Source organism: Mixophyes fleayi, chromosome 1, assembly GCF_038048845.1.
Source record: "Mixophyes fleayi isolate aMixFle1 chromosome 1, aMixFle1.hap1, whole genome shotgun sequence".
Taxonomy (NCBI): Eukaryota; Metazoa; Chordata; class Amphibia; order Anura; family Limnodynastidae; genus Mixophyes; species Mixophyes fleayi.
The window spans coordinates 242,471,666-242,485,558 of record NC_134402.1 but is presented as its reverse complement, the minus strand read 5'-3'; the positions used below and the strand labels follow the sequence as shown (position 1 = coordinate 242,485,558).

Sequence of the window (13,893 nt, the reverse complement as noted above, 5' to 3'; positions counted from 1 at the left end):
AGCCCCTGATGGTGGGGACAGATTGGGCTGCAGACTGACAAAGGGTCGTGAAGTGTGTACCGGCTGGGGAGAACCCAAGCAAGCGGAGTGGAATCCAAGCAGAGGTCAGGGGCCGGCAGCAGACAACAGTACCAGTATACAAGCTGAGGTCAAAGGGTCATGAGCAGACAGGGAGGTCGGTATTCAAGCCAGAGGTCAGGGTCACGGGATACACAAGCAAAGTCCAAATCCAAGCCAAGGGTCATACACGGGTAAACAACAGCAAGTCCAATAGACAGGAACAAGGCAGAGAGCAGGTACAGCAGACTGGATACAGAGACTATAACCGGCAATGAGGCAGCAGACCTCATTGCCTTAAATACCCAGCTGAACCAATCACAGGTTGAACACACTCCTGCACGTTAATAAAGCAGTAACTAACAGAGCCAATCAGGGCTTGCCCCTGGCCTGCACAGTTGCAGGCTAATGCCTGTAATTGCCTTCCATAATCCGCCCATATTAATTAGCCCACAGGCTGTAGAATGAACGCTGCGCCCGGCCTCCTCCTATTGCCGGGACGCAGCGCTGAAGCGTCTCCAGGTTGCCCCGGCAACGGCCGGGTTATGGCCGGAAGTGACGTCCCGGTCGCCATAGCGACGGCCGGGACGCGGGTGAGTGAGTCGCGGCGGCTGGGCACCGCCGCGGCTCGTAACAGTGGGATTATCATTAACTCTGTTTTAGAAAGATTAAGTTTGAGTTGGCGAGAGGACATCCAAGATGAAATGGCAGAAAGACAGTCAGTTACACGGGACAACACAGATGTCGAGAGATCAGGAGAGGATGGATAAATTTGGTTATCATCTGCATAGAGATGATACTGAAATCCAAAGGAACTTATTAGATTTCCAAGAGAAGCGGTATAGATAGAGAACAGCAGAGGACCTAGCACTGAGCCTTGCGGTACTCCAACTGATAAAGGAAGAGAAAGAGAGGTGGCCCCAGAGAAATTAACAGTGAAAGAGCAATTAGAAAGGTAGGAAGAGAACCAGGATAGAACAGTGTCTTGAAGCCCTAGGGATTGCAGCGTTTGTATGAGAAGAGAGTGGTCAACGGTGTCAAATGCAGCCGAGAGATCCAGGAGAATTAGGAGAGTGTAATGGCGTCTAGTTTTAGCAGTGATCAGATCATTGACAACCTTAGTCAATGCAGTCGCTGTGGAGTGTTGAGAACGAAAGCCAGACTGAAGAGGATCCAACAGGTTGTTTGCGGAAAGGAAGCGTGTGAGGCGAGTGTAGGCAAGTCTCTCTAGTAGCTTGCGGGGGCACTTCAGCTGAGAGATGGGACGGTAATTTGATAGAGAGTTTGGGTCGGAATCTTGTTTTTTTAGAATAGGAGTAATCATTGCATGCTTGTATAGTGACGGAAAGATGCCAGTAGAGAGCAAAAGATTACAGATTTTAGTTAGAGGTGAGATGAACACAGGAGACAGGGATCTACCAATTTGTGAGGGGATAGGATCAAGAGGACAGGAGGTAGAGTAGGAGGATAAGAAGAGAGTAGAAATGTCCCCTTCATTTGTGGGGTCAAATGAAGAGAGTATGTCAGAGGTTGGTGGGAAGGAATTTAATCAATTGCTTGTCAAGGAAGAGGATACCAATTCTAGTCTGATCTTATCAATCTTGTCCTTGAAATAAGAAGCAAGATCCTGGGCACTGATAGTGGAAGGAGGGTTTGTGGTGGGAGGATTGAGAAGAGCTTTAAATGTCTTAAAAAGGCATTTGGGGTTGGAAGCCTGAGCATAGATAAGAGATTGGAAGTATGTTTGTTTTGCAGTGTCCAGAGCATTTCGATAGGAGCGGTAGATAGAAGTATATATGAAGAAGTCATTAGAGGTGCGAGTTTTATGCCAGTGACGTTCTGCTTTACGGGAAGGTTTTTGAAGATTTTGCGTTGCTGTAGTGTGCCACGGCTGACATCGAAGTCGATGTGTAGTATGTAGTGTTGCTGGAGCCACTTGATCAATGGCTGTTGCTAATGTTTGGTGAAAATGAGGTACTGCCATCTCAGGGGAGGAGAATGTAGAGATAGGGGAGAGAAGGTGTTGGAGAGAAGTGGAAAATTGTTGAATACTAATAGAATTAAGATTTCTACGGGTATGAGGAGGCTTGGTAGAGTTAGACTGTAGAGAGGTTAGAGCACTGGGGGTGAGCGTGTAGCTGATAAAGTGATGATCCGAGAGGGGGAAGAGTGTGTTAAGAAAGTTAGAAAGTGAGCATAGTCTAGAGAAAACTCTTCAATAAATTGTTGGTGTGCTCCAGGGGGACGATAGATCACCGCAACACGTAGAGAGAATGGATTAAAAATGCGAATAGCATGTACTTCAAAAGATGTGAACGCGAGTGATGGGACATTTGGTAGAACTGTGAACGTGCACTGTGGGGAGAGTAGTCCAACCCCACCTCCTTGTCTGCCTTCAGGTCTGGAGGTGTGGGTGAGTTGGAGGCCACCATGTGAAAGTGCTGCAGGTGAGGCAGTGTCTGATTGCATGAGCCATGTTTCAGTTATTGCTAGAAGGTTAAGGTTTTTTGAGAGGAAGAGATCATGAATGGAGGTAAGTTTGTTACAAACAGAGCGTGCATTCCAAAGGGCACATTTAAAGGACTTTGGAAGAGAGGGGAAGCAGGTAATGTGTTTGAGGTTTGCTATAGAGCGGTAGTGTTCTGATGTATGTGTGTGTGAGGAGTGTGGGGGACCTGGATTAGGTGATACATCACCGGCTAATAGAAGCAGAGAAAGAGAAAGATAGGTAAGCGGATTGTAAAAAGTGTGACCTTTTATTTTCTGGCGACAGGTGGAGGCTGTACTTGTTAGAGATAATAAATAGGACAACAGTTCATGGGTGTTAACTTTTATACATTTTATAATTTAATGGCATATAGATTTTTTACTGACATATTACTTAAAAAGTTACAGCATATAGGGGGCGTGGCTTTACTGTCTGGCTCAAAGGACATGTACTAACTGAGCTCCTGCTACATTAACCTCTATCATGGATAACACTTATACTGTCATAGAAATTACACCTGAAAAGAAATATTGATTCCATGCTCTGAAACAAAGGGCTTTTTTGGGGGAAAAACAAAACCACACACCTAAGATTGCTAAAAGCCAGGATGATGAGAATGTGTGCCCATTAGAGGACATGGTAGATGAAGTTAGCCTAAGACAAGATCTCTTAAAATTATGCGTCAGTATTGAGAAAATGGTACAAACTAAACATTTCATACTGCCAGCGAACTTACTGTGGAAACCACAGCAATTGTATCTTGGATTGATGAGACCGAAAGGTACTTAAACAAAGTTGTCGAGCAAAAAGAATATTTATACAGATGCTCTCAATTCTTGACCATCTGGAAACTGCAGAAAACAGGAATATAAATAACCTCTGACTTAAGGGCATCAAGGAACATGTCAACAACTTTTATTGCATATTTTGCCACACTATCTATTAGGCCCACTTCCTATTCTCTCAGGAAGGCCCTACTGGGTTAAGGTCATCTTGATGCTGACACTTTTATCATTTTAAGACCCCACTACCACAGTGTGCTGATACATAATTTAGGTTCCTCTGAATGTACATTTACAAGACCATTTGCACAATTATTTTGCCTCTACTTATCTACAAACTAAACTTTAAACTAGGGATGAGAATCGTTTGATGTTTCATCAGAACCATCGGTTAGATGGTTCCATTGTTCGATGTTTAAACCTACAATGGTGAGGATCCAATGTTTCCTCACCATTGCTCGATTTCTCCTCCAATGCTTACCGATGGTGGACAATATTTGACATCTGTGGCCACGTCGGTTCCTTCAGAACGCCTGTTGTCTAAGAATGGCTAAATTAAAAGTAAAAGCAAAAATAGGATAAAGGGGAAGCTACTTTCAAACTTACTATTTCTGCAGAGAGCAGATGAGAGAATTTGGGCGCCAATTTAAAAGTGCACTGGACTGAAGTTCCCCACATATCCATTTACAGATAATTTTTCCAATATTCTCCTCCCATGTTTAATTGTTTCTTCCCTTGGTGTTATGAGGCTCATAATTACTCTATGTCACTGGCACTAGGAGTCTTTGCCCAGGATATCACCAGATGTAGTCTTACCAGAGTAGTGTATGCACACAGGGGTCTTCTGGTAGCAGGGTGACTAGCGGAACAGGAGAATCAGCAGATGGTGAGAGGATGCTAGAGGAAAGTCTATGACTAGCAGCAACAGGTTATGGGTTAAACAATATGAACACGAGGATCTTGATGGACGTGAAGACGTGAGGAAAGTCAGTGGTCTGCGTACAGCAAGTTGTACCACTGCTATAGTGAGAGGAATGTCCAGGGATAGATAGGAGGTAGTGAAGTCAGTGGTCTGCGTACAGCAAGTTGTAACACTGCTTGTAATAATGGGACTGGTTCCAGGTGCAAGTAGGTAACGGGGAAGTCAGTGGTCTGCATATAGCAAGTTGTACCACTGCTTATAGTGAGGAAACTTGTAACTGGTGCCAATAGGAAACAGGGAGTCAGTGGTCTGCGTTCAGCAAGTTGTACCACTGCATATATAGGTGAGGATAGGCACTAGGGTAGATGAGTGGAGCATCAAAGGTAACACGGAGAGCACAAGGAACTTGATTCCATTGGTATATATATAATACAATAGCAAATGACTAGCGCTGCTTGGAGATACAAAGTCACTACTGAGATCCAGGACATATGAGACAAAGTCAATAGCATCTATAACTTCGTGAGATAGAGGACTCCGTAGATGAGCAGAACACAGTCTAAGCGGATATGCAATAAACTGGTAAAGTCAATAAAAGATAAGCATACCGCGATTCAGTTGAGCAGGCTGTCACGAGAGAAACACAGGGGTAGCTGAGCGGCTGAACGCCGACACGAGTAGAGACCACAGGAGAGTGGTAGCGGTAATCCGTGTCTGTGAAGCACACAGACAGAGAACAATACACGAGTGGAGCAATGATGATTCTTGTGGAGGTCAGCAGGAATAGTAGACACGATGAAACACAGAAGAGTTGAAGCGGTCTGGCAACCGGCAATGCAGTAGTCAGGAATCAGCTAGGACTGAAGACACGATGAACACAGGAGAGTTGAAGCGGTCTGGAAACCGGCAGTGCAGTAGCGAGGAAACAGCTGGGACTGAAGACACGATGAAACACAGGAGAGTTGAAGCGGTCTGGCAACCGGCAATGCAGTAGTCAGGAATCAGCTAGGACTGAAGACACGATGAACACAGGAGAGTTGAAGCGGTCTGGAAACCGGCAGTGCAGTAGCGAGGAAACAGCTGGGACTGAAGACACGATGAAACACAGGAAAGTTGAAGCAGTCTGGAAACCGGTAATGCAGTAACGAAGAATCAGCTGGAACTGAAGACACGATGAAACACAGGAGAGTTGAAGCGGTCTGGAAACCGGTAATGCAGTAACGAGGAATCAGCTGGAACTGAAGACACGATGAAACACAGGAGAGTTGAAGTGGTCTGGAAACCGGTAATGCAGTAGCGAGGAATCAGCTGGAACTGAAGACATGATGAAACACAGGAGAGTTGAAGCGGTCTGGAAACCGGCAATGCAGTAGCGAGGAATCAGCTGGAGCGGAAGACACGAGGAAACACAGGAACACCTTCAGAGACTCACAGGGAATGAGACTCCAAGATCAGGCAACGAGGTAATGACCACAGGTGCTTTAAATAGGGAGTGTTGCCTGATCAGCCAATTAACTAAAAGCAACAGGTCTGAAGAGTTCATAGAGGCTGCGCATGCACAGACCATCAGGATGGCGGGCGGCCACGGTTCATAACAATGGGAGAAGAGGCACTCACAGTCCGGTGAGTGACACTCTACCTCAATAGTATACTCCGTTATTGCAAAAAACCATCAAACTCCCAGTTTCATTGTATGTTGTACTTTATTTTTGTTATTTTATATGTTCAATTTATTAACCTGTTGCTACCATTACAAATCAAGTTTAAAAAATAAATAGCACTGTGTGTGAGCAGTAGTGCCAGTGAGCTGTTTAATTAAAGTTTTACTAGCTATTGTTAATGCTTCGTATTTTTTTTTTCTTCAATAGCAAGTTTGCTTTATCCAAAAACATGTTTTACTGCTAAAAAATGCGTACATCATTATACTTTTTGCACCATTTGTATATAACCAATGTTTCTTTTGATGTCCCATCCCTACTTTAAACTGGTTATCATGCTATAAATTAAACATTTATAACTTGGATAACCATTGTTTTATCCACCACTTAAAATACAAAATGAGCTAGCATTACTATGGTGAGAGGATGAATTAATAGGGAATTTCACAAGCTCCATTCTCAAATTCTTTAACATACAGTGACTAAAAACAAGCAAAATAACAAAACAAAACCCCACCAAAACAATTATTATATTATCTTTTTATTTATAAAACACTGACATGTTACTTAGCACTGTAAATACAACAGCTTGAACATACTGTCATAAATTGATGACACCCTGAGAAACAGATCCACTTTGCATGTTTACTTATACGTAGTTGACATTAGGACTATTAAGGGCTTGGTTTTAGGACAGCACTAATTTTTTGACCTAGTATAAAAATATACTGTTGGTTATTTATTTTCAGTCAAAAAATCCAGTATGTCACTTAAAATGTGCAATTTGCACAGCACTCTTTTGGCACAGACACATAGCACTTGGTAGATTGCTGACCTGAAAGATTTATCTAGGGATTAGTGAATTGAGTTCTAGTCTGTACGGCAAGGCTTACAACATGATTGTAACTGCACAGAATTTTCATTACGGCTTTATTCCAAGATCATTGGAATTATATAAGAGTGACGTTACAGAGACCCTACTCATTGAAATGCCTCTCTTATTTCCACTATGCTTGTAGAAAGACAGCATTACGAGTAGATTTGGTTTAACTCCTCATGCTGACACTAATTTAAATGAGAGGAGCAGATAACGGCTGTAAGGGGAAAAGTTTCGCCATAACTCAGCAGATCATAGCTTGATGCAGAGTTGGAGTGAGACAGGCAGCATGAGGTACAAAAAATATTTTACTATTCTAGAAGCTGCCATTGGCATCACCCCACTGAATAAGAGAGAACTTCTACCAGAAGGGAGGCATGCAAATCTGTGGAAGTATTCAGGGTAAGGCGATCTGAAATGCTCCCTTGTGTTTGATCCATTTGTATATTTATTCTTTCAGTGTTTAGGCGTTTGCAAACATTAGTTCACTATTAATATCTCTCACTTATGGACATTCCTTTGTGTACTTATGTAAATAACAGCTCTAGCATACATCAGGTGTAAATATTGTCAGCAGTTGTTTTAAAAAAAGTAAATAAAAGCTGGTTTATGTAGCCTGTACTAAACATTTCTCAAAACGCTACCTGATTTTGCACAGTTGCCTGTGTTCTGATTTAAAGCCACAGAGAATCGGTATCACAATACTTACCTCACATGATGAAAATATTTCAGGATGTTCTGTCATAATTTATTAATCTATCATGTACTGCTGAATTTTTGAATGGATTATTACTGTATATACATTAGAATGTTAATCTTTAGTAAGGGCAATATAATAATATAATAAGTGAATTAAAGCAAAGGCATACATATTAAAAATCAAGTGTACAATTCTATAAAGTAGCAGTAATTGAAAATGTAAAGCTCTATACCTTCATGAGTTTTTATTTTGAAATGTTAAGTACATATACAAGGACCATCTACTCTTTTTCTTTGTCTTGACTGTAATAAATATTAAATAACACTACATAATATTGCTGGGGTACTTGGCCATACCTATCACATAGATGGTGAGGTGTGGGAGGACAGGAGCGCTCATCTCCTTTACAATTCCCATGTTGTTGGACAACGAACAGTTAGAAACCTGCCTACTGCTACCTGTCCTCATCTCCGTGGTACCAGTGTTTTTATTCAAAATGTATAAACGTGTTAGAACTGAGGTCTATAGGAAAAACATTTTTTCACTTGGGAGTTTCTAGTTGTGGTAATACTATTTAAAGTCCAAATTAACAATTGACAAGAGGAGAAAAAAACAGACACGTCTATGGGGGGTATTCAATTGTCAGCGAGTTTTTGTTTTGACTGCGTTAAGTCATTTTAGAGCTGTTTATTTTATCATTTTCGAGCGGGTTAACCCGCAATTCAATTCTATTTTTTTCCATGAAACGGTCCTCTCGCGCTCCAGTAGAAGGTCTATTGAAAGTATAGGGTGTGCGAGAGGCAGCCGCGTTAAAAGCTATTCAATTGTTTTTTAACGCAACGCAAATAAAAATTGGCCTGCAAATCTTAAAATAAATAAATATTGTCTTCTTCCATGATGTGCATGACTGGGTGCCTTATCTTTTTATATTATGATGATAAAACCCTCCAATATATATGTATGGGAATTTTTATTTTTACTATTCCGATTCTGTATTACTAATATCCTTCTGTTTTTTCCTTTCCAATGATCTGTCTATCAGTTGGGGAGGTGAAGTCTGGGAATCCTGTTCTTGGTAACCAGGGCCGGATTAAGGGAAGGGAGGTCTCCTTACTATGACTCATAGTCTCACTCTCACGAGATCTCCTCAGTAGGGAGATTACTGCCCGCCGCGTAAGTCCTACAGTGACAGCAGGCTGCTAACAGCATAGCATTTGCTGTTAGCTGCCTACCATTCACCTTGAACAGGTGACAGTCGGAGCCGGGGCGGGGCCAACCTGATGAATGCCGGCGGGCCCCCCAGCTGCCCGAAGGCTTTGGGGTGTAGCCCCTTTAGCCGTATTGTTAATTTGTCTCTGTTGGTAACCTGTGCAGATAGAATTAAGCATAATTATACAGTCATTTGTCAAAACCAGGACCCTGAAGTGGGCTTCCCTTTGAGCCATGTTATCTCCCCTTATCTTTTCTCCTTATCATGCAGATATTTACACATTTTGGATATGTAGACATTTACTTTACTGGGGACAGCAAAGTACCTTGTTAAACATTGGAAGTTTAAAGTGGCAATTATAAATATAAAAGTGAAATATTACTTAAGAAATATTCTAATCTTTAAAAAAAATGTATGTAGTACCACCTCTGCTGGGTAGCAGATCTATGAATCAACTACTCCTTTAATTTCTAACCATTGCCTGAGTTAGACATGATTTCAACTTTTACTTTGGTTATGTAATTGTAATTATTTTAAAATTCTACCATTTTTTTTTATTCTTAAGGGATATGAAACTCCCCCTGTTACTGAAGAATAAAACACCTTATCACACATTGGACTTACATTTAACTCTTTATATATTGTTTAACAACGGAGAATTTGTACATTGTATAGACATAATTTTCATTACTTCTGTGTGCCTTTTAGGCCTAGCATTGCCGTTATTCTTGGTATATGTGGCCTTTGTTATGATAAAAGTGTTAAAAGCAGTTAAAAGTGATAAATAACTTAAAAGCGATAAAAGCAGCACTGCCAAGGTTAGTAGTGTTTATACCAAGCGCCCACACGCTTTTATTTTTATAGTAAAGTTTACAGGTCAGACAGGCGGCGGGTCCTCTCATTGCCCCCTTAATGACACCATATTAACTGTGCAGTTTTTTAGTGTCTTCTACATTTTCTGCTGTCGCTCTTTAGCATAGGGAGGTTGTAAATGAAACATGTCACTTATTAGGCAAGTCTGAATTTTTTCAATATCCCTATAATCACCTTCGGCATTTTATTGCTGATTTAACCCTTGTCGGAATCTCCCCATTGTAATTTTATACCCAACTCCCTTATCATATTGTCAACAGCTTTCCCATAGGTATAATGTCCCATATGTATATAGCATCATCATTCTATAGAAAACATTTTTCCATGTAGAACATTCTACATGTGGGGGAGGCGTGGAGTAGGGGAAAACATACTTGCTCATTGCCTAGAGTCTGAGAAGGTGGAGCGCCAGACCCAGGCTTTATAAAGTCCAGTCCAGGTTACCTTAATCCTTCACACCCACACGTGAAGGATGTGATTGAATAATAATGCGCATGCAGGACATCCACAATCATTGCACAGACAACGGGTAGCAATTCCACTGTGCCAGCACAGCCTCTGCGCATGTGCCAGCCAGTGCCTCAGAGTACAAATCACATTATTTAGTGCATCACAGTTTATTACATCTCCCATGGTGACCTCATTGCTGGGGTGCATGGCCGCACCCACCAAACACATGGGGAGGTGTTCAGGGTTAGGGGGACAGGAGCAGCCTGATCCTTTACAATATTACATTAAATAACCCAAAGAATAAGGATAGTGAGATTTACATTCAACGGGAAAATAAATAGTATCATTATATATAGTGTAGTCATTATTGTGAAACAAGGGCATTTACAGTGGCTCAGATTTGCAAGGACAAATATTTAATGCTTGGGACTGTTTCTGTATAAGGGACAGTTGGCAGTCATTGTGGTATGGTGTTAAAGCTGATCACTTTTGGGGAAAAAAAATGCACCTTGTACTGTGTATTGTTATATTATACCAATTGTAATTGTGACTTGTGTCTGTTGGGAAAAAAAAAAATATTTGATCACAATGGGCTTTTCCTTTTTTTTTTTTCTTTTAATAACTACCATAATTACTTGAGAAACAAAGAAACAAAAAGAAGTGTAAATGGTAGAATTATTAATTGTTTGGATTATGAAACAGAGAATGCCATATTACTTGATGTGACAAAGGAAATTACTTTCATCACTTAGTTTCTTTATAGTTTTCCATATTCATTTTTACTTTTATTAAATTATATACACAAATTTACCTTTTGTAGGGAAAGGTGTACAGTATTACCAAGTGCATGCGAGTGGTACTCTAACCCACGCTGGAACCCTCCGCCAAAGCATTTCACTGGACCAAGGCACAAGGTATCCCACAGCAGATCACTTTATCAGGTATGTGACAGGTGCTAAATATCTTTTGTTTATATTATGACACTGTTATTATTATTTATTGTGAGACTCTAAAATAGTGATATTTGCTATATATCTGGTCTTGATCTCATATATAACACACATTCCAAATAGGACTGGTTACAACACTAGCTTACTGGAGTGAGTGACGTGGAGAAAGTGATATAACCAGTTGATTGCAATAGAAAGCAGAGTTTGTAGACAATGAATTGTATAAAAACTCCTCTTACCTTTACTTCATGGCAGTAGTACTAGGGTGTAATTTACTTGTAACTTACAGCTGGGCAGATTAGTTCCTTCCTCTCCAGTCAGGTATGGGGCAAAAAAATACATAAAAAGGGAATGTTGTAATTGACTAATGAACACAAACACTGGGCTCAAATGGATTGGAAAACACTGACTGGCTTGGATTACTATGCACAGTTAGGTCAAGATTTGATTTGAATGCCTATATCAAGCATGTTTAAATTCCTCCACTGGATTAACCTCTACCACCTCTGTGACACCTTCCAGCTTTAGTGTAGTTCTTTTGTTCTTATGCTGCTCTTTAGTTTAACAATACTTCACTCCTTGATATATTTGAAAGCTTCTTTAATAAAAACAAAGAATCCTGTTGATTCCATGCCCTAACAAACTCAGGGCTAGGAAACATTTGGGTTATTTCAGGATGTCAGGACTGGAACACTGATAAATATACAGAAATACTATGATGTAAGTAATTTCATAAAAACGATTATGCTTAGAGCAATGCTGCTTACATAAACACAGAGAGAAAAATCTCTAAATGCAATGATAATCGCTTGTAAATAATCCCATAAATGTACTTCTAAAATGTATGACAATCCCTTCAGATATTTTTATTGTAGTTCAGTTAACATTATAATGGCACAATCCGTATTTTTATAAAACTGATCCAAAAGTGCTTTGCATATAGGAAACCTATGAAATGGCATCTACAGCATCATTTAGATATTTCTGGATCTTAAAACTGAACTGGCTGTGTAGAGAGAGTCCCTATCATCTCAACACTGGTGTGGACAGTCTGTTTTGATTAAATGAATTGTCATAGCTGGGATTTGGCTGATTATCTGTTATAACTCCTCCCAACATATTCTAAAATATTGTTGAAGTTTTTTTTTTAGTTGAAAAGATTTATGGACAGTGGTATAACACTGAGAAAAAAGTGCCCTACATTAGTCATGATGGTGACTAAATTGTGGGAAACAAATGCACGGGTACAGGAAATTGGTACTATCACTAGGCAAAAGCATGAGTGTGGTTTAACAGATGGTGATGCTAGTATGACAATAAACTTGTAGAAAATGTTTGGCCACAGATGTCAAAATATTGACCAAGATTATTATTCTCCATACTAGCTCCCTCACTTCTTATCTTCTAACATCCCCACCATCATCATGGGAGATTTCAACATCCCTATTACTAATCCACGTTTAAATGCTGCTTCAAACCTACTCTCTCTAATCTTGACCTCTCTAAACTTGATCTCTCCCAGTGGATTGAATCCGCTACTCATCAGGATGGCCACTGTCTTGATCTTGTTTTCTCTAGACTATGCACAGTTTATAATTTCCTTAACCCTCCTTTCCCCCTCTTGGATCATTACCTTATTAGCTATTCGCTCACTCCTAGTTCTTTAATCTCCCTGCTGTCAAACTCTTCCAAGCCTCCTCATACCCGCAGGAATATTTACTCTATTGATTTTCAACAGTTTTCCACCTCTCTCCAAAACCTTCTTTCCCCAATTTCTACATTATCCTCCCCTGATATGACAGTTCCTCATTTTCAACATACCCTAGGAATTGCCCTTGATCAGGTGGCTCCAGTAACTCTTCATACTCCGCATAGATTTCGTTGTCAACCGTGGCACACTAAAGAAACACGAAATCTACAAAAACTTTCTCATAAAGATGAACATCACTGGTGTAAATCTTGTACCTCTAATGATTTCAGCGCATATGCTGCTGCTATCTACCACTCCTATCAAAATGCTCTGGACACTGCTAAACAAGCATACTTCCAATCTCTCATCTATGCTCAGGATTCTAAACCCAAACACCTTTTTAACACATTTAAATATCTTCTCAATCCTCCCACCTCAAACCCTCTGAATACCATTTCAAGGACAAGATTGATAAGATCCAAATTGAAATGGTATCATCTCCCTCGACTAGCAATCAGCTCAATTCCTTCCCAGCACCATACGACACCCCCTCTTTATTTAAACCCACAAATGAAGAGGAAGTTTCTACTCTCTTCTTATCTTCCTACTCTACCTCCTGTCCTCTTGATCCCATACCCTCACAAATTGGTAGGTTCCTGTATCCTGTACTCATTCCACCTCTAACTAAAATCTGCAATCTCTTTCTCTCTACTGGTATCTTTCCATCCCTATTCAAGCATGCAGTGATTACTCCTATTCTAAATAAAACAAATTTCTGACCCAAACTCTCTCTCAAATTACCGCCCCATCTCTCAGCTCCCATGTCCCTCCAAACATCTCAAGAGAATTGCCTACACTCGGCTCACATGTTTCCTTTCTGCAAACAACCTATTGGATCATCTTCAGTTAGGCTTTCATTCTCAACACTCCACAGAGACTGTGCTGACCAATATTGTCAATGATTTAATCACGGCTAAAACTAAAGGTTATTACTCTCTTCTAATCCTGCTGGATCTCCCTGTAGCATTTGACACTGTTGACCACTCTCTCCTCATACAGACGTTATAATCCCTAGGTCTTAAAGACACTGTCCTATCCTGGTTCTCATCCTACATATCTAATCGCTCTTTAAGTGTTCATTTCTCTAGAACAACCTCCACTCTGCTTCCTTTATCAGTTGGAGTACCACAAGGCTCAGTCCTAGGTCCTTTGCTATTTTCTATCTATACCACTTTT

General features: G+C 40.6%; 1 protein-coding gene across 2 annotated transcripts in view; it reads left to right on the top strand.

Annotated features, from left to right (window-relative positions):
- TJP2 (tight junction protein 2) overlaps positions 1 to 13,893 on the top strand; it is a 114,493-nt gene that overhangs the window by 18,151 nt on the left and 82,449 nt on the right. Inside the window, exons 1-2 of one of the 2 annotated variants that reach the window (XM_075208640.1) lie at positions 7,042 to 7,186; positions 10,838 to 10,958. In XM_075208640.1, the coding sequence (XP_075064741.1) occupies positions 7,047 to 7,186; positions 10,838 to 10,958 (261 nt within the window). In that variant the 5' untranslated portion in view covers positions 7,042 to 7,046. Of the gene's footprint in view, positions 1 to 7,041; positions 7,187 to 10,837; positions 10,959 to 13,893 lie in introns of those variants that run through there. The other variant, XM_075208657.1, reaches the window with a different exon arrangement.